The sequence below is a fragment of the Salmo salar genome, chromosome 16 (genome assembly GCF_965601325.2).
Source record: "Salmo salar chromosome 16, fSalSal1, whole genome shotgun sequence".
NCBI lineage: Eukaryota > Metazoa > Chordata > Actinopteri > Salmoniformes > Salmonidae > Salmo > Salmo salar.
Genome location: NC_138306.1, coordinates 18,681,947 through 18,706,557, shown reverse-complemented (window position 1 = coordinate 18,706,557; position 24,611 = coordinate 18,681,947). Strand labels below are relative to the sequence as shown.

At 44.3% G+C, this 24,611-nt stretch overlaps 1 protein-coding gene across 2 annotated transcripts in view; it reads right to left on the bottom strand.

Moving 5' to 3' along the window:
• Positions 1 to 269: 269 nt before the first annotated feature.
• eea1 (early endosome antigen 1) overlaps positions 270 to 24,611 on the bottom strand; it is a 50,491-nt gene continuing 26,149 nt past the window's right edge. For both annotated transcript variants that reach the window (XM_014148247.3, XM_014148248.3), the window contains 19 exons: positions 19,631 to 19,969; positions 19,220 to 19,369; positions 18,464 to 18,583; positions 17,919 to 18,122; positions 16,747 to 16,947; positions 16,421 to 16,534; positions 15,609 to 15,764; positions 15,309 to 15,448; positions 13,125 to 13,455; positions 12,678 to 12,779; positions 12,263 to 12,457; positions 11,974 to 12,156; positions 11,364 to 11,549; positions 10,532 to 10,663; positions 9,869 to 10,054; positions 7,831 to 8,069; positions 7,146 to 7,266; positions 6,708 to 6,806; positions 270 to 6,267 (listed from right to left, as the gene is read on the bottom strand). In XM_014148247.3, coding sequence (XP_014003722.3) covers positions 6,145 to 6,267; positions 6,708 to 6,806; positions 7,146 to 7,266; positions 7,831 to 8,069; positions 9,869 to 10,054; positions 10,532 to 10,663; positions 11,364 to 11,549; positions 11,974 to 12,156; positions 12,263 to 12,457; positions 12,678 to 12,779; positions 13,125 to 13,455; positions 15,309 to 15,448; positions 15,609 to 15,764; positions 16,421 to 16,534; positions 16,747 to 16,947; positions 17,919 to 18,122; positions 18,464 to 18,583; positions 19,220 to 19,369; positions 19,631 to 19,969 — 3,321 coding nt within the window. In that variant the 3' untranslated portion in view covers positions 270 to 6,144. The remainder of the gene's footprint in view (positions 6,268 to 6,707; positions 6,807 to 7,145; positions 7,267 to 7,830; positions 8,070 to 9,868; positions 10,055 to 10,531; positions 10,664 to 11,363; positions 11,550 to 11,973; positions 12,157 to 12,262; positions 12,458 to 12,677; positions 12,780 to 13,124; positions 13,456 to 15,308; positions 15,449 to 15,608; positions 15,765 to 16,420; positions 16,535 to 16,746; positions 16,948 to 17,918; positions 18,123 to 18,463; positions 18,584 to 19,219; positions 19,370 to 19,630; positions 19,970 to 24,611) is intronic.

Genomic DNA, 24,611 nt, shown 5'->3' with positions numbered 1-24,611 from the left:
TCATTTGCATGGCAAAGAGGGACTTTGCAATTAATTGCAATTCATCTGATCACTCTTCATAACATTCTGGAGTATATGCAAATTGCCATCATACAAACTGAGGCAGCAGACTTTGAAAATGAATATTTATGTCATTCTCAAAACTTTTGGCCACGACTGTACATCACAAGTCAGAACAGTATAACTGACCCATGTCATTATCACCCAAGTGAGTGAGAAATCATAGATATGCTAGTTAACACACTGATATACACACACTGACCACCAAGGAAAATACAGACCCCTTTTATTTCGTCATGATGGAAAATTAGAAAACAAATGGTACATCTAGTCAAATTATATTATTTCTTTCCTTAATCAGACACACATCCCTTCTTCCAGGTCAGGTAGTCAGTGGTCCAAGGGAACACAGGGTTCCTGACTGTCACCATGACAAACGAGGACCCCGTTCCAGAGCTTACAATGCCTGAATAGATATTTTACATATCCGTTAAAGAAATGTCAGTGTGACATGGCACGCAACCATTGGTTGATGAATGCAGGGTAACGTGAGTCTCAGGCACAATCGCTACATACGGGCCCTGTTGCAATACACCAGAAATGTATCCTTCCTTGATGTCACAGATCGGTGGAAGTGAGTGTTACCCTTTCATCTATCTATCCACTTATAGATTTGTGCTTACCTGAAGGAAATGAGGAAAGACGAATTTCTAAAGTATATAAACGGTGCCATGATATCCTCTAAAGTGGACGAGGAATGAACTAAAGACAATCGATACATCATGCATGACGACGGCCAGCATCCACGTGAAACAAGCCAGAATAATTTGTGTAGTGCCATTCCCTAAAATGAATTCAGTAAGACTATGGATTTCTTTTTACGTTACATTTGTCGACATTTCTTTATACACACGCAAGTGTTAACCTTTAATTTTCTTATGGGACAAAAACCTTTTACAAAGATAATTACTATAGCCTTGGTATTAGTAAGTGACAATGACGTACAATAAGATGGTAAACCCTATGACTGAGTTAGAGGGGCAGGTTTTTGCTCCAGCCAGCACTGAAACACCCGTTTCAATTTAAAGTATTGATGAGCAGTTGCTATGAAAAAGGTATTAGTGCTGGAACAAAAGCCTGCACTAACCTTGTAGCCCTCCAGGACCAGGGTCGCTGACCACTTCTAAACTAAGGGTGGAGTTAGTGGGCAGATACTTGGCACAGGCTGTGCCTGTAACTGCTCTTAACCCAGAATATGATGAGGTGCAGCCTAGACCTCCAATCTCTTGGCCTTCGTGACAACAACACTATTAAATGCATCCAGCAAGCTGGGAAACTTGATCTCTACAACATGGAAAAAGAATCTTTCAGGTTAACCATAGTGCTATTTATATGCCTGTGCCAATCTGAGGTAGACAAAACCAATTTAATGCAGATATGCATGCTAAGACAGGAGTCTACTTGATCAAAATGAAATGGTAGAATGCCACGTGTTTGAGAATGACCTCTTGAACCCAGAGTAGATGGAGGACTGGCATTGAAAGAAAAAGGTGTTCAGGCCTTCAAAGCCAGCTAGCCAGACACAGCTAGGCAGACGGACACAGTCCGGGGGGTGGGGGGTTGGGAAACCCTGAGCTAGATGGACCGCCAGCCCATCGGCTAGCCAGACATGTAGACATACAGCAAGCCAGACGGCTGACCAAGTCACTCACAATAACATGGCAGTCTTTCAACTAAGAGCCTTCATCATTTACTGTGGATTGACCAGACAGTGCAGGAGCAGTTCAAATCAGTATTCAGCCTTCAGAAAATATTCACAAACCATGACTTTCTACATTGTGTTGCAGCCTGAATTTAAAATGTATTAAATTGAGTTAGTCACTGGCCTACACACAATACCCCATCATTTCAAAGTGGAATTAGGTTTTTACAAATGAATTAAAAAGGAAAAGCTGAAATGTCAATAAGTATTCAACCCCTTTGTTATGGCAAGCCTAAATAAGTTAAGGAGTAAAAATGTGCTTAACCAGTCATAATTTGCATGGTCTCTGTGTACAATGTTTTTAACATGATTTCTGAATGACTGCCTCATCTCTGTACCCCACACATACAATTATCTGTGAGGCCCCCAGTTGAGCAGTGAATTTCAAACACAGATTCAACCACAAAGACCAGGGTGGTTTTCCAATGATTCGCAATGAAGGGCACCTATTTGGTAGATGGGTAAAAATAAAGCAGACATTGAATATTCCGTTGAACATGGTGAAGTTGTGAATTCCACTTTGGATGGTGCATCAATACACCCAGTCACTACAAAGACACAGGTCTAACTCTGTTTACGGAGAGGAAGGAAACCACTCAGGGATTTCACCATGAGGCCAATAGTGACTTTTAAAACAGTGAGTTTAATGGCTGTGATAGAAAACTGAGGATGGATCAACAACATTGTAGTTACTCCACAATACTAACCTAAATGACAGTGAAAAGGAAGCCGGCACAGAATAAATATATTCCAAAACATGCATCCTGTTTTGCAATAAGGCACTAAAGAAAAACGTTAAAAAAATTGCCAAATTAACTTTATGTCCTGAATACAACGTGTTATGTTTGGGGCAAATCAAACAATGCATCACTGAGTACCATTCTTCACATTTTCAAGCATGGTGGTGGCTGCATCATGTTATGGGTATGCTATTCTTCGGCAAGGACTAGGGAGTTTTTTTAGGATACAAATATAATGGAATAAAGCTAAGCACAGGCAAAATCCTAGAGGAAAACCTAGTTGTCTGCTTTCCAGCAGACACTGGGAGACATTTACCTTTCAGCAGGACAATAACCTAAAACACGAGGCTAAATATACACCGAGTTCCTTACCGACATTGAGTGTTCCTGTGTGGCCTAGTTACAGTTTTGAATTAAATTGGCAGTCTAGCAAGGATCAACCACCAACTTGAGAGCTTGAATAATTTTAAAAAGAACAATAAGCAAATATTATACAATTCAGGTGTGCAAAGCTCATAGAGATTTACCCAGAAAGACGCACAGCTTTAATCGCTGCCAAAGGTGATTCTAACATGTATTGACTCAGGGTTCTCTACTTATGTAATCAAGAGTTTTATTTTTCATACGTTGTTTTTACATACGTTAGAATTTGACTTCCACTCTGACAGATCGTTGACAAAAAATACAAATAAATATTTTAATCCCACTTTATAACAACAAAATGTGGAAAATCCCAAGGGGTGTGAATACTTTCTGAAGGCACCGTTTTCAGGGTCATTCTCATGAAACTGACATTTAAAAAAGAAATGTCCTCTTGGATCACCGAGATTAGGATATGTAGTTTACTTATTAGTCTTGTTTTTTGATCAGATAATGCATTTTACAACTACCAATGCAAAAATTCTCATTACCGCAACACTTTTTAAACTCCCAAAAAGTAAAACAAATCAATTTATAATATTTTTAACATTGCTTCCCTAATGAAAAGGCCTGAGTTAAACATATTTAAAATGTATTTCGTAAAATATTATTACCGTAACAACCTTCTTGAATCAATAACTTTTGTATACATTCAAATTGTTTTATTTCATTTATGTACACATCAGATTAAGACAAAATTGCATAAATGTGTCCTAACATTTCCGCATTACGGTAATGATGAGCAGGTTTCGGAAATGAGTGTTGCATAATTTGCCATTGAAAAACCTGTGCTGATCTCTACCAGAGATTCAGTAACCCAACAAATCAGTTTCATCATTTGTTAATCCCAAATAATCCTTGCATAATACTAAAATCACTGATCTTAATGTAATTGACTAAAATACCACTTATTTCAGTATAAGTACTGTATATGCATGTATTTTCAAAAGCAGACTTAAATGTAACTGCAAAAAATATATTTCTCCAAGGTCTTTACAAGTAATATTGGTGTATTAGGACGTGGATATTTGTGGTACATTTGTTTTAGATGTATTTCTGGATTGAATGGGATCCTATGGGCAAACGGCATAACACAATATGCCTAAATAGGTGCGATATGGAACAAAAACTGTCTTGGGATATTAAACAACAGTACAGGTAAGTGTGAAAACAGGTACACATGTCAAAATTGGGGATATTCTCCGTTGTGGTGGGGTTGCTCTTTGCTGAAACAAACTGCTGATTGTGGCTTAGATGTAATTTAAACAGGGTTTTTACACCCCATATTTATTGAGACATTTGTTTCGGTAATGAGAGGCCCTTAGCTCAATCTGCAAATATTAGGAGACAGCCATTATGAGTCAGCAAACAATTGACCACATCACTAAAGCCCATTCATGCCTCCATGTTTATAAGGTAACGGTTCTGATTTTTCCCAATTTGAGCTTTTTAGCCATATCAGTAATGAGAAGACCAAGTGGGGTAAAGGGGTTGTTTGAGAATAAGAACCTAATTCTGAAGGCATATAAGCGGATACATTAACTTGTGCTCAGTTAAAGTTAAACCCTTAGATCAGGGTTTCCTAAACTCGGTCCTGGGAGCACGTTTTGGTTTTTGCCCGAGCGCTACACAACTGATTCAAATAGCCAACTCATCATCAAGCTTTGATTATTTTAAATCAGCTGTGTAGTGCTAGGACAAAAACCAAAACGTGCACCCAGGGGGGGCCCCAGGACCGAGTTTGGGAAACCCTGGTCTAGATGATGCATCATGAGTGAATAAAGTTTATTTACAGAAACTTGAAAGTGTTACGATAATGATACATGTCCACTTGAACTAGTATAAAATGACCTCAGAATTCAATACAGATGCATTTCGGTAATGAGAATTTGGGGTGAAAATGTCAACTTTATTTAAAATAACACTGCCAAAAACTGGACTTTGTCTCCAGAATTATAGTTGATTTTTGCAACTCAATTTGCTACAGATGTTTAAAACTAGTTTCATGAGAATCCCCCATTAAAAATACTTGAATGAGGACTAGATTTTTTAAGTGTTATCAGTTCTGTTTGACAGATCGTAAAGAGTTAGCAATTAGTGTAAATCAACATTGACATGTACAAAAGTGTCTTAAAGAGAAGGTTTAAACAGTCACCATGCAGACTGACAACACTGCAGCCCTACACATACTGATACACATTCATTCCTAAAGCACCACATATACACACAAGATACACGTGGACAGTTATTGCTTCTGCTTCAAAGCAGAGCACACACAGCCCCTGCAGTAGTCATGATGTTGAATGGGATACAGGCAACAGAAAAAGCACATGCAACCAACCACGTGGACAGTGAAAAACAAAAAAAAGTAATTCAGTTTTGTAGAAAGATGAGCAGCATTGAAAAAAAAAATCTGATGTATATCAAGGATGTCTGAATTCTTGATAAAATGTATGACCTTATGAGTCAGAAATCCAAAGCTTTCAGATAGATTTAAAAAGTAATTGAAATAAATAAAGGTATGAAAAATCCAGGCTTTCCATTTAGCTTCATATCATGCCATCTCTCAGGACTGTTGGACTCCTCCAGTTAGACATTCTTTGGTCGTGAACAAAATACTTCTAAAACAAACAGAACCACTGCTTTCCACCTTTCAAGGTAACTATATCCTTTCGTTAACGTAACCCGTTAGTCGGTATAACCCCTGCCTTCACAACCCTTCAAGACCCAACTTACAGTCAACTGTCTTGTTAATGCTAAAGATGATAACAATGCCAAACCAAGATGGCTGCCGTTCGAGCTAGATGTGTGGAGTAATGGATGGTTGCTGTTGAGCTCTCCCTGTTACCATACTCTGACCGACTTCAGGTCAGGAGCGGCAAAGGCACTATACAGATGTGGCCTATTCCATCATATAGCTCAGGAATGTCTGCAGTGCTTCTTCCATTATGTTCCCATCTTCTTGTGTGACGTCGAGACCCCTGCTAAACCTCTTGTTAAGACCAGCGGTCCCTATAGTGACTGGCCACTTCTTCTGCACTCCCATCCCATCACCAGGTTACTCCTCTCCAAAGCTCAGTAGGTCTGTTTGCTTCGCATGGTCCAATGGGGGTTCATAGAGAGACTGGTGTTGGTTCCTCAGTCCAGATGAATGCACATAGAAAATGGACATCATGAGACATGCCGTTGCTGGGCTACTGGGGGGGAGGGGGGAGAGGGGTGTCAGGCCTGGAGATCTTCGAAGCATGTTTCACAAACCCGCACAGGCTTCTTGGAGGAGGGTATGAGGGCGTTCTTGGCGGAGCACTCTGCACAGAAGATGTTGCCACAGTGTCTGCAGTGGTGCTGCGGGGGGGAGTCAGAGTTGGGAGTAGAGAGAGTCAGTTAGGAGGATGGGCAGTCAGGCTATGCCGACTACTCTTTTGTTCTCTATGTATTTGAACTTTATTGAGACAGTTCGGAAATCAGAAAGAGACAGAGGTAAGTGGGAGAAATAGTGGGAAGGGTGGACAGGGGGATTGAACACCGGTCACTGGTGGGGAGATTTGTACATGTGTTGGGAGCGTTATCATTCAACCACGGCTCTGCACAGCAGTTCATTCTAACATAAACGTAAAAACAATTACAATGGTCGTGTTCATAAGGCAGCAAACAGAAGAAAATTGACGGAAACAGGGAGGGACTACCTGAACTTGTCCAATAAGAAACATGAATTCTTTGTTGCTAAACATTCCTGTTGCAAAAGATCTGCCCAAATGAACAGACCGCCGTGTAATACAACTCACCTTCCTAATGGCGAGAGAGAAGCCTTTCCCACAGTCCATGCAGTTCTGTACCTCGTGGTCCTCTGCCCACTTCCTGGTCAGAGACTGTGACTGCTTTATCTACAGACGGGGACAAGGAGAGGGGTTAGAGCACCTGCATACACACAGCATGAAAACTAGCTCCACTAAAACGCATGCCCACTACAACACACAGCTCTATTACAAGCTATTTGTCCTACAGAGTTCGAAGCCGCAGAGCGGCGCGTTCTATTGTGACATCCATAACAGCCTATTAAATGAGATGAATACAATTACATAATAATTGGTCGTTGGACTCCATGGATGTGGACTCCGTATTGTGCTTAATAAAGACCGAGTTCAGCTACAGGTCATAAAGAAACGATGCATCTGAAGTCCTAATACGTGTGTAACGTGGTGCTACGTATCTTGTATTGTTACCTGTAGTGACTGGTTTTCTCTGCCCAGCTCTTGCATGGCGGCTGTCGTATCATCCAGTTTCCTCCTCATCTCCACTACTTTGGCCTGCAGTTTCTCCATCTCCCCCTCACCCTTCACACACCTGAAACACAGCCATAACACAGTAAAAATGGTTGAAGGCTAAAAGCTACCACAGGAGGAGAGAAAATTAGGAAAGAGGGAGAGAGAGAAAGAATTAGAGGGAAGAAAGAAAATAAATCAAAGCACTAGTCACCTCCAAAGCAACTTCTGCTGCATCACAGTGAGGTTATAATGACGGCACGACTTTTAGCAACTACCGGAAATCAGTTGGCCTATCCTGCAAGGTGTCAGGGCGGCAGGTAGCCTAGTGGTTAGAGCGTTGGGCCGGTAACCGAAAGGTTGCTGGATCGAATCCCCAAGCTGACAAGGTAAAAATCTGTCGTTCTGCCCCTGAACAAGGCAGGGGCCCCTGTCACCCAGGCCGTCATTCTAAATAAGAATTTGTTCTTAACGGACTTGTCTAGTTAAATAAATTTTTAAAAAAACAGCCAACTTGCCCTTTTGTTTCGAAGACACCCACAAGGGTAGATCTAGGCGATTTCTTGCTTCAAGGTAGTTTCTGGTATAAACACACCACACAGTAATTCTGGAGAGAACTTCACACCCACTCCCCTCTCCCTCTCACCTCTCCAGCAGCGCACGCCTCTCTTCCTGGTTGTTCTGCACGGTGGCCTCCAACACGGCGATCTCGCCCCGCAGTTCGTCCGTCTGCTTCTCCAGCTCGCCGCAGTGCCGCTGGCTCCCCTGCCACTCCCTCTTCAGCGTGGCCACGTTCTCGTTGAGCGCCGTCACCTGCAGGCCCAGCCGCGCCTCCGCCTCCTCTCCCCGCTTCGCCTGCCCCTCCCGAGCATTACGCTCTGACGCCTAGGGAGGCGAGGAGGGAGGGAGAACAGGGTATTTAGAAGTCAGATGAGAAAAGCCACACCTATAGGAGCTCTACAACACATCTGAGTGACAATACCTAAAAGACACCACCACACAGTGAAACACAGCACGTAAAAGCACTAAGGGCTGGTGTGTGTTTTATGTTAGTAGAGCTACTGTACATATGATACATTTCCACCAGCAAATAGCATTAAAATGTCAATCATCACATGTACAGTGCATTCAGAAAGTATTCAGACCCCTTCACTTTTTCCACATTTTGTTGCCTTATTCTAAAATTGATTCAATTCATTTTTTGCTCATCAATCTACACACAATACCCAATAATGACAAAGTAAAAACGTGTTTTTATTTTATTTTTACATTTTTGCAAATGTATTAAAAATGTAAAACATAAATACTTTATTTAGATATGCATTCAGACCTTTTGCTATGAGACTTGAAATTGAGCTCAGGTGCATCCTGTTTCCATTGATCATCCTTGAGGTGTTTCTACAACTTGATTTACCACCTGTTGTAAATTCAATTGATTGGACATGATTTGGAAAGGCACACACCTGTCTATATAAGGTCCCACAGTTGACAGTGCATGTCAGAGCAAAAACCAAACCATGAGGTCAAAGGAATTGTCTGTACCACTGAGACAGGGCTGTGTGTCAAGGCACAGATCTGGGGAAGAGTACCAAAAATATTCTGCAGCATTGAAGGTCCCCAAGAACACAGTGGCCTCCATCATTCTTAAATGGAAGAAGTTTGGAACCACCAAGACTCTTCCTAGAGCTGGCCGCCCGGCCAAACTGAGCAATCGGGGGAGAAGGGCCTTGGTTAGGGAGGTGACCAAGAACCCGATGGTCACTCTGACAGAGCTCCAGAGTTCCTCTGTGGAGATGGGAGAACCTTCCAGAAGGACAACATCTCTGCAGCACTCCACCAATCAGGCCTTTATGGTAGAGTGGCCAGACGGAATCCACTCCTCAGTAAAAGGCACATGACAGCTCGCTTGGAATTTGCCAAAAGGCACCTAAAGGACTCTTAGACCATGAGAAACCAGATTCTCTGGTCTGATGAAACTAATGCCAAGCGTCACATCTGGAGGAAACCTGGCACCATCCCTACGGTGAAGCATGGTGGTGGCAGCATCATGCTGTGGGGATGTTTTTCAGAGGCAGGGACTGGGAGACTAGTCAGGATAGAGGGAAATTTGAACGGAGCAAAGTACAGAGAGATCCTTGATGAAAACCTGCTCCACAGCACTCAGGACGTTAGACTAGGCCGGTCACCCCACGCACCGCCCGACCCCCGCGGGTGGTTTCTAGACAGGTCTCTGAATGTCCTTGAGTGGCCCAGCCAGAGCCCGAACTTGAACCAGATCGAACATGTCTGGAGAGACCTGAAAATAGCTGTGCAGCAACACTCCCATCCAATCTGACAGAGCTTGAGCGGATCTACAGAGAAGAATGGAGAAACTCCCCAAATACACGTGTGCCAAGCTTGTAGTGTCATACCCAAGAAGACTCAAGGCTGTAATCTCTGCGAAAGGTGCTTCAACAAAGCACTGAGTAAAGTGTCTGAATACTTATGTAAATGTGATATTTCAGTGTATTTGTAGTTATTTTTATTTTTTTAAAACCTGTTTTTGCTTTGTCATTATGGGGCATTGTTTGTAGATTGATGAGGGGAAAAAACGATGTAATTAATTTTAGAATAAGGCTGTAACGTAACAAAATATGGAAAAAGTCAAGGTCTCAATTATTAGGTTGGTGAGCGACTAAGCGTACCAGCTGGGCCTGGATCTCCTGGGTCTCTGCCCGTAGCTTCTCCTCTCTCTGGGTAACACGGTCTCTGGTGGCCTGGTGCAGGGTCTCCTCCTGCTCCAGGGCTGCCTGCACCTCTTCCACCCGGCACTGCGTCTCCAGCTTCTGCTGGATCAACAGTTGCTTGGCTTCCCGCAGCTCCCTCAACTCCTGGGGGGAGAGGGTGAAATGGATAGGTGTAAGCCAGAGGTTCCCAACCTTTTTTGGTTACTGTACCACCAACTGAATTTTGCTCTGCCCTCAGTACCCCTGAAGTACTCACTGATGTGCATTTTACCAGTAGACCTATGGTCTCATGAGTACCTCCTATGGATAGGCCAAGTACCCCTGGTTGGGGACCACTTGTGTAAGCAATATGATAGCAGTTCCATCTTGTCCTCAGAGGTCAGGTGGAATTGTGGCCATTTTGCGAACACCTATCCAATCATCTTAGATCTACAGGAGTACCTAGAGGATAGCGGTTGATAATGAGATTCAGTTGGCTCAATTCAGAATCCACCCCTCCCCATTCCATTCAATGGAGTGACTATACCTGTGACCTGTTCAATGATCCCAGATCGAGGACCGACCCCTCCATAAAGCATAATAAGGGATTAATAAATGCATCAGCCTAAGGAGGGGCCTCACCTTGTCACTCCTCTCCCTGAGTGCCTTCAGCTCAGAGCCCAGTCTGGTTGTGTCCTTCTCCAGGGCAGCCTTTGTCTGGCTCAACTCCTCTGCTCTGCTCCTCTCTTTCTGCAGCTCCTCCTGGGTCACACCCTGAGTGGGGGGGGGGGGGCATCAGATTGATAAAAGTCCCCAAAACATGATGCTGTGACTAGGGTTGCAAAGGGAGGGTACATTATTATATTATGATTTTAAAATAAAATGTCATGACAAAGCTGTAAAACATGAACCATTGGTGTTTAATATGAGGGATTCAGCATGAAATATCCTTTATATGTTTATTTACACACTTATTTGTCAGTATGTATTTGTTGTCAATGTCTTTGTGTTAACTGGTGGCAGTTGTGAACAAAGTCTATAGTTGGTGAGTTACAGAGGGAATTGAAAAAAATGCCATTGTTGATTAGATGCTTTTCTCATTAATTAGGCTATTTTCTCTTGAACCATATGATCTATCTACCAGAAACTCATGGACAATACAGACACCGATATAAAAAAATGAATACTATATATTAATACATTTTAAAAGTTGTTAAAGTATAAATGACAAAAAATGATGATAGATTGACAGTTTCTGTTACCGGTAGCTTTGCTACCCTAGCTCTGGGTTGGAATTAGATGTACAACAATTATAACAAGAGATTCATTACACAAAACCAAATGGAATACCCCCAAGTGAAACAATAATCTCTTCCCTCCTGGATCTCATAACCAATATGATTATATGGACAGGGGAACTTTTGAGCAGGACCCTGGGTCTGCATGTACTGTGTACGAATACAATCAAATCAACCTGTTGTTTCTGCAAGTCTTTGAGGGCTGTCTCCTGCTGGCCAAGCTTCTGGTCCCGTTTAGCCAGCTCCTGCTCCAGGGAGGCCCTGGCAGCCTTTACCTCCTGCACCTGCCCCTCCAGACCAGTCAGCTGGACCCGGTTAGCAGATAACTCCTCCTGGGACAGGGTCAGCCTCTCCTCAGAAGCCTGAACAGAGAGTACACACAGGCATGGGTTATATACAGTACATACACACGGCAAACAGGCACGGCTCACACACACACTCGACAGGTTTATGTGCATACCACGCTTCAAATTAGATTAGCATTATGTAAAAAAGTCAAAAAGGCTTTGATTTATATGATCCTATACCTACGGTGTCCTGGCAGACACGTGAGTCAGACCATGATCAATATGTACATGCGGTCTGAAACGGTCTCTCCATTGATTCCTCTTAACTACCTTTGTCTTCTCACACATATTTTCCTCTCACACAACGATTCTTCTTCTCACACAATGACAATTCCTGTCTAACTCCCACTGATCCCGACCGCCCTCCATTGAAATATAATTGAATGTGGATTCCCGTTCTAGTAAGGATATTTCTATGCTTGCATGGTCTCCCACCCACCTTGAGGTCCTGTCTGAGAGATGACAACTCTGACTCCTTGCCGTAGTACTCAGACTGCAGCTTGGCCAGGCCTTGCTGACTCTGCTCTAGAACCTCCTGCAGCTCAGTGGTTCTGGCCCTCTCAGAGCTCAAATCCTGGCCGAGGGCTGACACCTGTTCCCTCAGACGACCCTCCTCCTCAGCCTGGAATACACATTTAGTTCAAAACATGTAAAATACATGGAATTAAGTGTGTGTGTGTGTGTGTGTGTGTGTGTGTGTGTGTGTGTGTGTGTGTACGTAATCTTACCTTCTTGGCATGTGATCCTTGCAGCTTGGTCACTTGGCTTTCCAGCTTCTTCTTTTCCTGGCTGAAGGACCCCTGGGCTGTCGTCAGCTGTGCCTGTAGCTGCTGCACCCCCTTCTCCTTCTCTTTCAGGGCCTCCTGGGTCTTGGTGTGTTGCTCTGTTAATGCAGTCAGCTGCATATTCAGCCCTTTTTCTGCCTGCAAAGGTAGACACAAAATAGAACCCATTGTGAGAGCATGGACAATCGCTATCTGGGTCGTGTTCATTAGGGCACACCATAGAAAAACACTTTGCAACTGAAACAAAAATGAAGGGTTTCCTATTGGACAAGCTCAGGTAGTCCCTCCTTATTGTCAGTTTTCTTCCATTTGGTGCCTAATGAATGGGACCATGTATTAATGTCTATGGGCTTCTTACCTCTCTGATCTTGTCCAGCTGCCCTTTGACCTCTGCCATCTCCTTGGTGGTGGCCTCTGTGGCCTTCAGCAGCTCCTGTCTGGCCTTCTCATGGGACTTCTCCTAAAACAGGAACACATTCGAGACATTTTTATTTTCACGTTAAAACAGATAATTTTATGTTGGATTTGGCCTAGAGTCTAACAGACTTCTGCCGATAACACTGACAAATACATTCTAGAAGAACAGGGCCCTTAAATTGTAGGAGTGTGGATCTAGGATCCGGGCCACCCCTGTCCATGTAATCTTATTCATTATGATCTAAAAGGCAAAACTGATCCTACAGTATATTAGAATTCCCACTCTAACACTTTATGAATATGGACCCAAGTAGCTTCCTGACTCCTTCACATTGCTGTCTGTGCCTTCCACATGGAGGTCTACCACGCTACACCACATTAAACCCACCTTTTCCTCCAGAACTGCCTTGCTGCTCTTCCTCTCCTTGTCCAGCTGGCTCTGGCTGTCCTTCATGGCTTTGTAGGCCTTAGCCAGGCCATCCTTGACCGCCGCCAGCTCTTTCCCCTGGGCCTCCTTCTCCTGCTGGGCCGTCTGGAGCTCTCTGGCCAAGCCCTGGGCTTTCCTGTCCAGCTCTGCCTGCTGCGCCTGCCCCTCCTGGGCTAGCTTGTCCAAGTTGGCCTGGAGGGAGGTCTTCTCCTGCTCACATTGCTCCAGCTGCTGTCGCGTGTCACTCAGGGAGAAGGTTTTTCTCTTCAGCTCCACCTGTAAAGCAGCAGTCCTGAGAGAAGCAGAGACTGGTCACAAAGAGTCACAAAGAGTACTGGATGTGGTACAATGACAAACAATCTACACCTGCATTACTTGCTGCTTGGGGTTTTAGCTGGGTTTCTGTACAGCACTTTGAGATATCAGCTGATGTAAGAAGGGCTATATAAATAAATTTGATTTGAATTTGATTTGATAAGCTTGGTTTATAGTCGATGGCCAGAACCACATTTCATTTATACTCAGGTGGACTGTTGCTGCAACAGTCATTTTCCTTGTCATCGGGAGATGATTCAGTGCATTCTAAGTTCAGACCCCTTTACTTTTTCCACATTTTGTTACCTTACAGCCTTATTGTAAAATTGATTGTTTTTTCCCCCCCTCGTCAATCTACTCAAAGCAAAAACAGGTTTAGAAATGTTAACAAATGTATAAAAAAATAAACTGAAATATCACATTTATATAAGTATTCAGAAACTCACCTGTATTTGGGGAGTTTCTCCCATTCTTCTCTGCAGATCCTCTCAAGCTCTGTCAGGTTGTAAGGGAGTGTCGCTGAACAGCTAATTTCAGGTCTTTCCAGAGATGTTCGATCGGGTTTAAGTCCGGGCTCTGTCTGGGCCACTCAGGGACTTTCAGAGACTTGTCCCAAAGCCAATCCTGCGATGTCTTGGCTGTGTGCTTAGGGTCGTTGTCCTGTTGGAAGGTGAATCTTTACCCCAGTCTAAGGTCCTGAGTGCTGTGGAGCAGGTTTTCATCAAGGATCTCTCGGTACTTTGCTCCGTTCATCTTTACCTCTATCCTGACTAATCTCCCAGTCCCTGCCTCTGAAAAACATCCCCACAGCATGATGCTGCCACCACCATGCTTCACCGTAGGGATAGTGCCAGGTTTCCTCCAGCTTGGTATTCAGGCCAAAGAGCTTAATCTTGGTTTTATCAGACCAGTGAATCTTCTTCCTCATGGTATGAGAGTCCTTTAGGTGCCTTTTGGCAAACTCCAAGAGGGCTGTCTTGTGCCTTTTACTGAGGAGTGGCTTCCGTCTGGCTACTCTACCATAAGGGCCTGATTGGTAGAGTGCTGCAGAGATGGTTGTCCTTCTGGAAGGTTCTCCCATCTCCACAGAGGAACTCTAGAGCTCTGTCAGAGTGACCATCGGGTTTTTGGTTACCTCCCTGACCAAGTCCCTTCTGCCCCGATTGCTCAGTTTGGCCGGACGGCCAGCTCTAGGAAGAGTCTTGGTGGTCCCAAACTTCTTCCATTGAAGAATGATGGAGGCCACTGTGTTCTTGGGGACCTTCAATGCTGCAGACATTTTTTGGTGTCCTTCCCCAGATCTGTGCCTCGACACAATCTTGGCTCGGAGTTCTACGGACAATTCCTTCAACCTCATGGCTTGGTTTTTTCTCTGACATGCACTGTCAACTGTGGGACCTTATATAGACTGGTGTGTGTCTTTCCAAATCATGTCCAATCAATTGAATTTACCACAAGTGGACTCCAATCAAGTTGTAGAAACATCTCAAGGATGATCAATGGAAACAGGATGCACCTGAGCTCAATTTTGAGTCTCATAGCAAAGGGTCTGAATACTTATGTAAATAAGGTATTTGTTTTTTATTTTTAATACATTTGCAAAACTTTCTAAAAACCTGTTTTCGCTTTGTCATTATGGGGTATTATGTGTAGATTGATGAGGATTTCATTTTTTTAAATCCAGTTTAGAATAAGGCTGTAACGTAACAAAATGTGGGGGGGAAAAAATCAAGGGGTCTGAATTCTTTCCGAATGAACTTTGACCCTGTCGTGTCCATTGGCATGGTAACCTGACTGTGACAGCATAAAGAAGGTGCAGTAAGTTCTCACCCAGCCTTCTCAGTCTCCAATAGGCAACCCAGCTCCTTCAGCTTTCCCTTGACCTCTGACCCCTGCTTCTGGAGCTTCTGCACTTCCTGCTGGGCCTGCTCCCTGGCAGCACGCAGCTCCCCCCCCTCCGCCTCCGCTTTCTGTCATACACGGACAAAGAACACACACACACACAGCCATTTCAGTGACCTCACAGTGACTTTCTACTACAACCCTGATACCAAGATGTGTGTATGACCTAAACCCCTTCATATCGTAATAAACAAAAATCTAATGTGTGTGTGAGTGCATTTAACAGACCTTGGCCCGCACCTCCAGCTGCTCTACGCGCTGTTCTGAGATCAGTAGTTTGTCTTTGACCTCCTTCAGACTGGCCTCCAGCTGGCCACACTGCTCCTGTCTCGCCTGCAGCCCCCGGCCCTGCTCCTCCACACACGCCTGGCTCTTACTCAGCTCCTATAAGGACAGGAGAGATTAGGTTACTGGGGGCCCCATTCAAATTCTCTAAAAGCGCATCCTTCTTTCCTTGAAGTAATCATTGACTACATGATTGGACAGGAGAACACAAGGAGAATACAAGGGCTCCACAACATGACAATCCCCTGTCCTGTTTAATCAGTGATTACTTCAAGGATGGGAAGGAAGGAAGGATTTACTTTTAAAGAATTGGAATGGGGCCTAGTGTTACAGTATTGCTTCCGTCCCTCTCCTCGCCCCTACCTGGGCACATCGACAACAGTCACCCTCGAAGCATTGATAGTTATCGCTCCACAAAAGCCGCGGCCCTTGCAGAGCAAGGGAAATAATTACTTCAAGGTCTTAGAGTGAGTGACGTCACCGAATGAAACGCTATTAGCGCGCACCTCGCTAACTAGCTAGCCATTTCACACCGGTTATACTAGCCCTCATCTAGGGCACAATGTCCCACAGACTCAGGTTCATTTAAGAAAAAAAATGAATCGCTGATATTATGTCAAGAGACAGATCGCCATTGAAGGAGTATTGTGGTAGATCAGATTTCCATCTAGTATGAGTCTATTCTGCTGACGTCACCCATCTCAGCCTGCAGTACTTTGAGTGAGCTGACCTCAGACATAGAAACTATGGCTGACCTGCTGCTTGTCCTGCAGTGCATGCTGGGCTGTCTCCAGGTGGTTCTCCAGGTCTACTCTCTGGGTTGCCTTGGCTGCCTCGGCCGACAGCAGCATCTCGGTCTTAGCCTTCAACTGGGGAAACAACAAGACAACTTTTCAAGCCAGAATCTGGCTGAGTGATAAACGCTCTTAACGCTATGGTTGAGTGGTTAACACTCTTTCACATGACTGCCTGGCGACGGGGTTTCGACCCCCAGCTCGGCCACTTCTGTCTGTGCCTCTCTCCAGTCAAGGACAAAGGGGGAGGTAGAATATTTATCCAGCCATAAGTCCATTCACCATACCTGTGTGTCCAGTTGGGCCACCTTCTCCCTGCTCTCGGTCAGCTGGGTGTTCACTTCCTTTATAGAGGTCTCCACAGCCTGGGCTTGGTCCTGTGTCGCCCGCAGGAGGGTCTTCTGCTCCTGCACCTGCTTGTGGAGGTTGTCCTGGGCCTGCTTGTGGCTCTCCGATTGGTTCTTCAGTTTGTCTGTCAGGTGTGTGACCTATAGCCCCCAAAACAGAAAGATAGCAAGACAATTAGTTGTTCCTCAGATCATGATTAGGGTACTGTATGTTTTTACTATGGTACATTGGATCACATCAGTAGTGTTCTTTTAACACTACCTCAAAGCAAATCAAAGTTTATTGGTTCGATACACAGATTTGCAGATCTTATCGCAGGCGCAGTGAAATGCTTGTGTTTTCTAGCTCCAACAGTGCAGTAATACAAAACAACACACATAATCCAAAAAGTTCAAAGAAATTAAGAAATGTCGGAATGAATCTAATTAACAACCCAAATAGCACCTCAACAGTAATCCACATGCAATCTATACGCATCTACACTGGATGAATTTACACCTATGCACATTAACGGAACAACACACCTCTACGGTTCATCGTACTGCATTACGTGTGTGCTCTGTTTTGTGTGTGTGTACACGTCTGTCTGTGCATGTGGGCACGTGCGTCTTGCTTGTACCTGCGTCTAGGGCAGGGTGATATGGCCAAATTATCATATTACGATATTCGTCTCTTTTTTTTATTTTTATGTTCTAAATATGCTTCATGAGTAGTGCATGATACATTCTTTCTGCTGATTGTTTTACACTGTTAAAGTCTTTTTTTTATGGATTCAATGGCAGTTCTTACTTTCGCCACAAGGGGCATTGTGCTGATTTCTATGGTGCATTTAGCACCAGTGCTGCCTCACAGGCACAATTCATGACAAAAAAAGTACATGTGCAGCTCTTGCTAGCACATTAGCAGTTTTCTACTGTTAGTTTCTTACTGGCGGTAAGAACAGAAGATTGCCAACCTTTTTTTGTTTTGTTTCATCACTCAGTTATTACATGTATATTACATTTAACAAACCAAACATTGAAATAATGTTATGTGAGGTAAAGTAAATATCCAAACCGGTCTGTACATCAATACCGTATATAGTAAAATACGGTTTACCGCCCAGCCCTACCTGCGTCTGTAGTGTGTGGTTCTTCTCCTGAAGCTGGTTGAGCACGGCAGTCTCTCCCTCCCCGGCCTGGATCTTGGCCACCAGGTCTTCCCTCTCAGCCTCCAGCTGACTCACGCTGTCCTTGGTCTTCTGCAGCAGGGCCTCCAGGTTCTGGATCGTCTGGTCCTTGTCCCCGATCTGACGCAGCACCTGCTCCAGGTCATTCTAACAGGACAGGGACAAAGCGGCAGAGGGAGAAGAGTCAAACAAACGTGTTGTCTGAAGCATTTTCTAAGCAGAAGTCGTTAGTCATGTTCATTAGGCATCAGACAGGAAAAGAAATTGACTGAAACAGGGTGGGACGACATGGGCTTGTCCAACAAGAAATGTTGTTTTCTGTTTTGCTAAGGTGTGCCCTAGTAAATGTGACCTTGTACTAATGTGTGGTGGGTTTTCTGGTGCTGAGCATCACTTCACATAGGTTCTACTATACACACAGTGAAAGAGGTGAGTTGTACTGGCAAAATACTTTTCTTGAACTGCTACGTTGACATGTCCGGTAGTACCTGTGCCTCTCGCAGCTTGGTGTTAGTGTTCTGCTGCAGGCCCTGGAGCTCCTGGTGTTGCTGCTTAGCTTTCTCCAGCTGGTGCTGCAGGTCCAATGTCTTACTGCTGTTCTCCTTCAACTAAAGCAAGACACACATGCAGAGGTCAAACCCAATACAGTACCTCTGTTTATGGCCTCATTCTAAACCCCCACCTACAGAGAGTCACTTTTAATAGGCAGGCCAATCTATAAAGGACCTTGTGCAACAATCCTGGGTCCTCCTATGTCCATATCCATCATATAACAGTATCGGTCTCTGTTCAACTCTACCGCTCCCATAAAAATACATGGTCAATATGACCGCTGGTCCACCCATCAGAGAACATGGATTTAAAGGGATACTTTGGGATTTTGGCAATGAGGCCCTTTATCTACTCAGATTAACTTGTGGATACCATTTGTATGTTTCTGTGTGCGGTTTGAAGGAAGTTGCTAACTAGCGCTAGCGCAATTGCTAACTAGCGTTAGCACAATAACTGGAAGTCTGTAGCAGATACCCATAGACTTCCAGTCATTGCGCTAACGCTAGTTAGTATTGGCTCGCAAAACTCTAACTTCCTTCATACTGTACACAGAGACATACACATGGTATCCACAGGTTCATCTGCCTCTGGGGATCATTGCCAAAATCCCTAAGTATCCCTTTAAATGGGAATGTCCGTTCCAGTAATTCTGTCTATACCCATCTTATACGAAATTCATGTGGTGTCCCTACCTGTTCCTCTGAGCGGGACAGTTTGATCTGCAGGTCGGCGGCTTGTTGCTCGCGGTCCTTCAGTTTCTCCCCAGAGAGCTGCCTCTGCTCCTTCAGACGGCCATGCACCTCCCCCAGCTGCCGCTCCGCCTCCAGCAGCTTAGCATGCAGCTACAACACAGAGGAGGAGGGGAGGAAGAGGATGGAAAGAAGAAGAGGGAGGCTTATACCTAATATACAGTATCATTGATAAGCAAAGACTTGTGTGTCTGACCTATGTGTGTGTGTGCACAAGTTTACCTGTGCGCGTCGCTCACTCGCGCACGTGTGTGTGTGTGTGTGTGTGTGTGTGTGTGTGTGTTTATAGGCATGTGTGAGAGTCTGACACGTACGTTTTTGGTGTCTGACCGTGAGCATGTGTTACTCACTAACCTGGCAGATCTCACTCTGCTGCGCCAGGCCCTGGCTCTCCCTCTCCTCCCTCTGCTGCTGCAGCTGCTTCCTCTCAGTCTTCACAACCCTGTGCTTGGCCTCCAGCTCAGCCACCTCCCTTCGGAGCCTCTCGGCTTCCTCCCCCCGCTCCCCCAGCTCTGCCTGGGCTCTCTGCAGGCTGGCCTCGGCACCCACTGCCCGGGCCTGGAGCTCTTGCACCTCCAGCTCCCTCTGGTGCAGGCTGGCCTGGGCTGTCTTCTTGGAGACCTGCTCGGCCCTCAGGCCTTCCTCCAGCTCCTGAAACTCCTTCTCCCTGCGCAGCAGCTTCTCTGAAAGCAGCTGGAGGGAACCAGAGGGGGTAAAGTGATTAGCTAGTGATTACGGTCCTGTGCGGCTCCGTCGGTAAGACGATGGCACTAGCAACACCAAGGTCATGGGTACAACTCCGGCAGAGATCATCACAAACACATAGATGTATACGCTAACATAAGTTACGTAAGTTGCTTTGGATAAAAGTCAGCTAAATGGCATATATTAACAGGTTGTGAAGAGAACTGGTGTTTCAGAATGTTTTGAAAGACAGAAAGGGATAATCTGAACGGATAAGCATGAGGGGCAATCTGCTAAAGGGCGTAAGAACCTCCCGCTTCTGATTTCAAGGTCATGTGTAATAGAAAAACGAAATGTAATGGAAAGTGTTCTACACACAGCTCCTTCAAATATTTGACATTGGGAGATGTTGACTAAAGTGAGGAAATTAGGATTAATTTAACAGGACTCTTATTAACAGCTCAGTTCCTGTTAAACAAAACAAAATGTACAGATACCTTCTCACGTATCATAGTGACATTGGTCATTCAACCTCTGAAAAGAACACTGCATCCCTACAGACCTGCAGAGGGGGCTGGAATTACATTCCAGAGGAATACATTTTACGACAGGAACTTGAATACCGGGCTGTGTGTGTGTGTGTGTGTGTGTGTGTGTGTGTGTGTGTGTGTGTGTGTGTGTGGTGTGGGGGCAGGTGTGTCTGTGCAGTAAACTTGGCACAAGGGCAATGATATATAATACAATGGTGTGAGCGACAGTGCTGGCAACTGGGGGACATGACTGGGACATAGAAAATGCCAGACACTGATCTTTTTCCCCTCCGGTCCCACAGCAGCTGAGCCTAGTTTACGAGTGGCTCTATCGCTCCCTCTTCAACTTCTTCCAACCCCTCTGTCCATCCCTCTCCTTCCATGTCCTTGTTTCAACCTTGGTTGATATCTCCCTGATTTCTCGCAGTCTCCTGTCTTTATGCATATTTTCTTTCTCTACCTCTTTCCTCCCCTCCCTCGTTGTTTCACTCTATCCAGTATCCACCTCTTCTCTCTGTTACTCCTGAACTTTCCTCTTCCCTCCCATCTTTGATTTTATAAATATTTGTAAAGATATTTTCTGACTTTCCTGAACAGATAGGGCGAGGATGACAAGTTGGGAAAGATCGAGAGAGGTTGTATTATAGGGCAGTAGCCCGGATTCAAATATTACAGGTCAAATATAAATGAATATATTCAGTTTATATAACATGTACGCATTGGCTGGCACTCAAAATAAAAAATACACACAGAAATCATCATATTGATCAAACAGGATTTCATAATAATAAAATTGGTATGTAAAGAAAAATAGAGGTGGGCCTACACTTCAGACTCCCCATCCCATTCCCCCCAGCCCAACATGTCTCCGTCCAACCCACCGCATCCGGAAAACATGTTTTCCACCCCGCCTAGGAACTCAGGTTGGTTGTCAGTAGTGCTGAGCGATTAATACTTTGAGGTCGGTTTGGTTTCGGTTCAATTCTAAAAAAATGTATCACGGTTCCCTCCTCAGTCTCTGCTCCGCACAGACTGGACAAGTTTAAGCTGGCACGCAATGGATTAGGGTCATTGTAGTTAATTACCACATTTTCTACGCTAAACTATGTAGAATATGGGCCTGTTGGAAAATACAACTCCCTACTACATCGCATAGTTCAGTCTTGATCGGATTTATCTCTACAGAAACTAGCATGTCTTGATACTGTATTTGTGTGTATTTTTGAATTTTTTATTTAACCTTTATTTAACTTGGCAAGTCAGTTAAGAACAAATTCTTATTTACAATGATGGCCTAGGAACAGTATATTTTTTTTTTTACCTTGTCAGCTCGGGGATTCGATCTAGTATACTTCTCACTCATCAGTCACGATTCATTCAGGATTATCCTTAATCGTGGTAGTATCCATATTAATGTAGAAGTTTTTAGAAATATTCTGATCTTATTTACAATAAAAAGTGACTTCAATATGACACAATACATTATTTACCATTCATTTCTTTTGGGCACAAAATAATCTGAAAAACCCAAAACAAAAAGAGCAAATGCATCAAAGCTTGATGTAGTCATTGCGTGCTATGAATATGGGACCAAATGCTTAACTATTTACTATTCACAAAAGTCAATTTGTCCCAATACTTTTGGTCCCCTAAAATGGGGGGACTATGTGCAAATGTTATATCATTTCTAAACGGTTAACCCGGTATGGATGAAAATACCCTCAAATTAAAGCGGACAGTCTGCACTTTAACCTCAGTCATTATATAATTCCACAGTCATGTATCAAATCCAAGGTGCTGGAGAACAGAGCCAAAACAACAAAAAATGTCAGTGTCCCAATACTTTTAGAGCTCACTGTGTGTGTGTGTGTGTGTGTGTGAGAGGGACATTCCCAGAAGACAAACTCAAAATGTCACTCACAACAAAAGGAACTAACAAACAAAACAGAAAGTTGTTCAGAAGGGGTTCTGAAAGGCAACCATGTGGGTGCCCGCTGAACGTTGGCAAAGCCACTAGAAAGGTTTTTTTATTTTATATTTTTTTAAACACCATGGATGCCCACTAGGTTTGCCTCCAAAAAGACAAACTAAAAGAAAAACCCACACAACTTAGGATAGAAAGTAAAAAAAATACGGAGCAAAACAAACACCAAAGCCTGTAACAGTGTGTATGTGTGTGTGTGTAAACTCAGCAAAAAAAGAAACGTCCCTTGTACAAGACCCTGTCTTTCAAAGATCATTCGTAAAAATCCAAATAATGTCACAGATCTTCATTGTAAAGGGTTTAAACACTGTTTCCCATGCTTGTTTAATGAACCATAAATTTATGAACATGCACCTGTGGAACGGTCGTTAAGAAACTAACAGCTTACAGACGGTAGGCAATTAAGGTCACAGTTATGAAAACTTAGGACACTAAAGAGGCCTTTCTACTGACTCTGAAAAACACCAAAAGAAAGATGCTCATGGTCCCTGCTCATCTGCGTGAACATGCCTTAGGCATGCTGCAAGGAGGCATGAGGACTGCAGATATGGCCAGGGAAATAAATTGCAATGTCCGTACTGTGAGACGCTTTAAGACAGCGCTACAGGGAGACAGGAGGGACAGCTGATCGTCCTCGCAGTGGCAGACCACGTGTAACAACACCTGCACAGGATCGATACATCCGAACATCACACCTGCGGGACAGGTACAGGATGACAACAACTGCCCAAGTTACACCAGGAACGCACAATCCCTCCATCAGTGCTCAGACTGTCCCCAATAGGCTGAGAGAGGCTGGACTAAGGGCTTGTAGGCCTGTTGTAAAGCAGGTCCTCACGAGAAATCACAGGCAACAACGGCTATGGGCACAAACCCACCGTCGCTGGACCAGACAGGACTGGCAAAAAGTGCTCTTCACTGACGAGTCGCAGTTTTGTCTCACCAGGGGTGATGGTCGGATTCACGATTATCGTTGAGGGAATGAATGAGCGTTACACCGAGGCCTGTACTCTGGAGCGGGATCGATTTGGAGGTGAAGGGTCCGTCATGGTCTGGGGCGGTGTCACAGAATCATCGGACTGAGCTTGTTGTCATTGCAGGCAATCTCAACGCTGTGCGTTACAGGGAAGACATCCTCCACCTTCATGTGATACCCTTCCTGCAGGCTCATCCTAACATGACCCTCCAGCATGACAATGCCACCAGCCATTCTGTGCGTGACTTACTGCAAGACAGGAATGTCAGTGTTCTGCCACGGCCAGCGAAGGGCCCAGATCTCAATCCCATTGAGCACTTCTGGGACCTGTTTGATCGGAGGGTGAGGGCTAGGGCCATTCCCCCAAGAAATGTCCGGGAACTTGCACGTGTCTTGGTGGAAGAGTGGGGTAACATCTCACAGCAAGAACTGGCAAATCTGTTGCAGTCCATGTGGAGGAGATGCACTGCAGTACTTAATGCAGCTGGTGGCCACACGAGATACTGACTGTTACTTTTGATTTTGACCCCCCCTTTGTTCAGTGACACATTACTCCATTTCTGTTAGTCACGTCTGTGGAACTTGTTCAGTTTATGTCTGTTGTTGAATCTTGTTATGTTCATACCAATATTTACACATGTTAAGTTTGCTGAAAATAAACGCAGTTGACAGTGAGAGAACGTTTCTTTTTTTGCTGAGTTTATGTACAGTGCATTTGGAAAGTATTCAGACACCTTGACTTTTTCTACATTTTATTACCTTACAGCCTTATTCTAAAATTGATTAAATTGTTTTTTCCCCCCTCATCAATCTACAAACAATACCCCATACTGACAAAGCAAAAATCAAGTTCAGAAATTTGTGCAAATGTATAAAATAAAAAACTGAAATATCACATTTACATAAGTATTCAGACCCTTTACTCAGTACTTTGTTAAATCACCTTTGGCAGCGATTACAGCCTCGAGTCTTCTTGGGTATGACGTTACAAGCTTGGCACACCTGTATTTGAGGAGTTTCTCCCATTCTTCTCTGCAGATCCTCTCAAGCTCTCTCAGGTTGGATGGGGAGCGTCGCTCAACAGCTATTTTCAGGTCTCTCCAGAGATGTTCGATCGGCTTCAAGTCCGGGCTCTGGCTGGGCCACTCAAGGACATTCAGA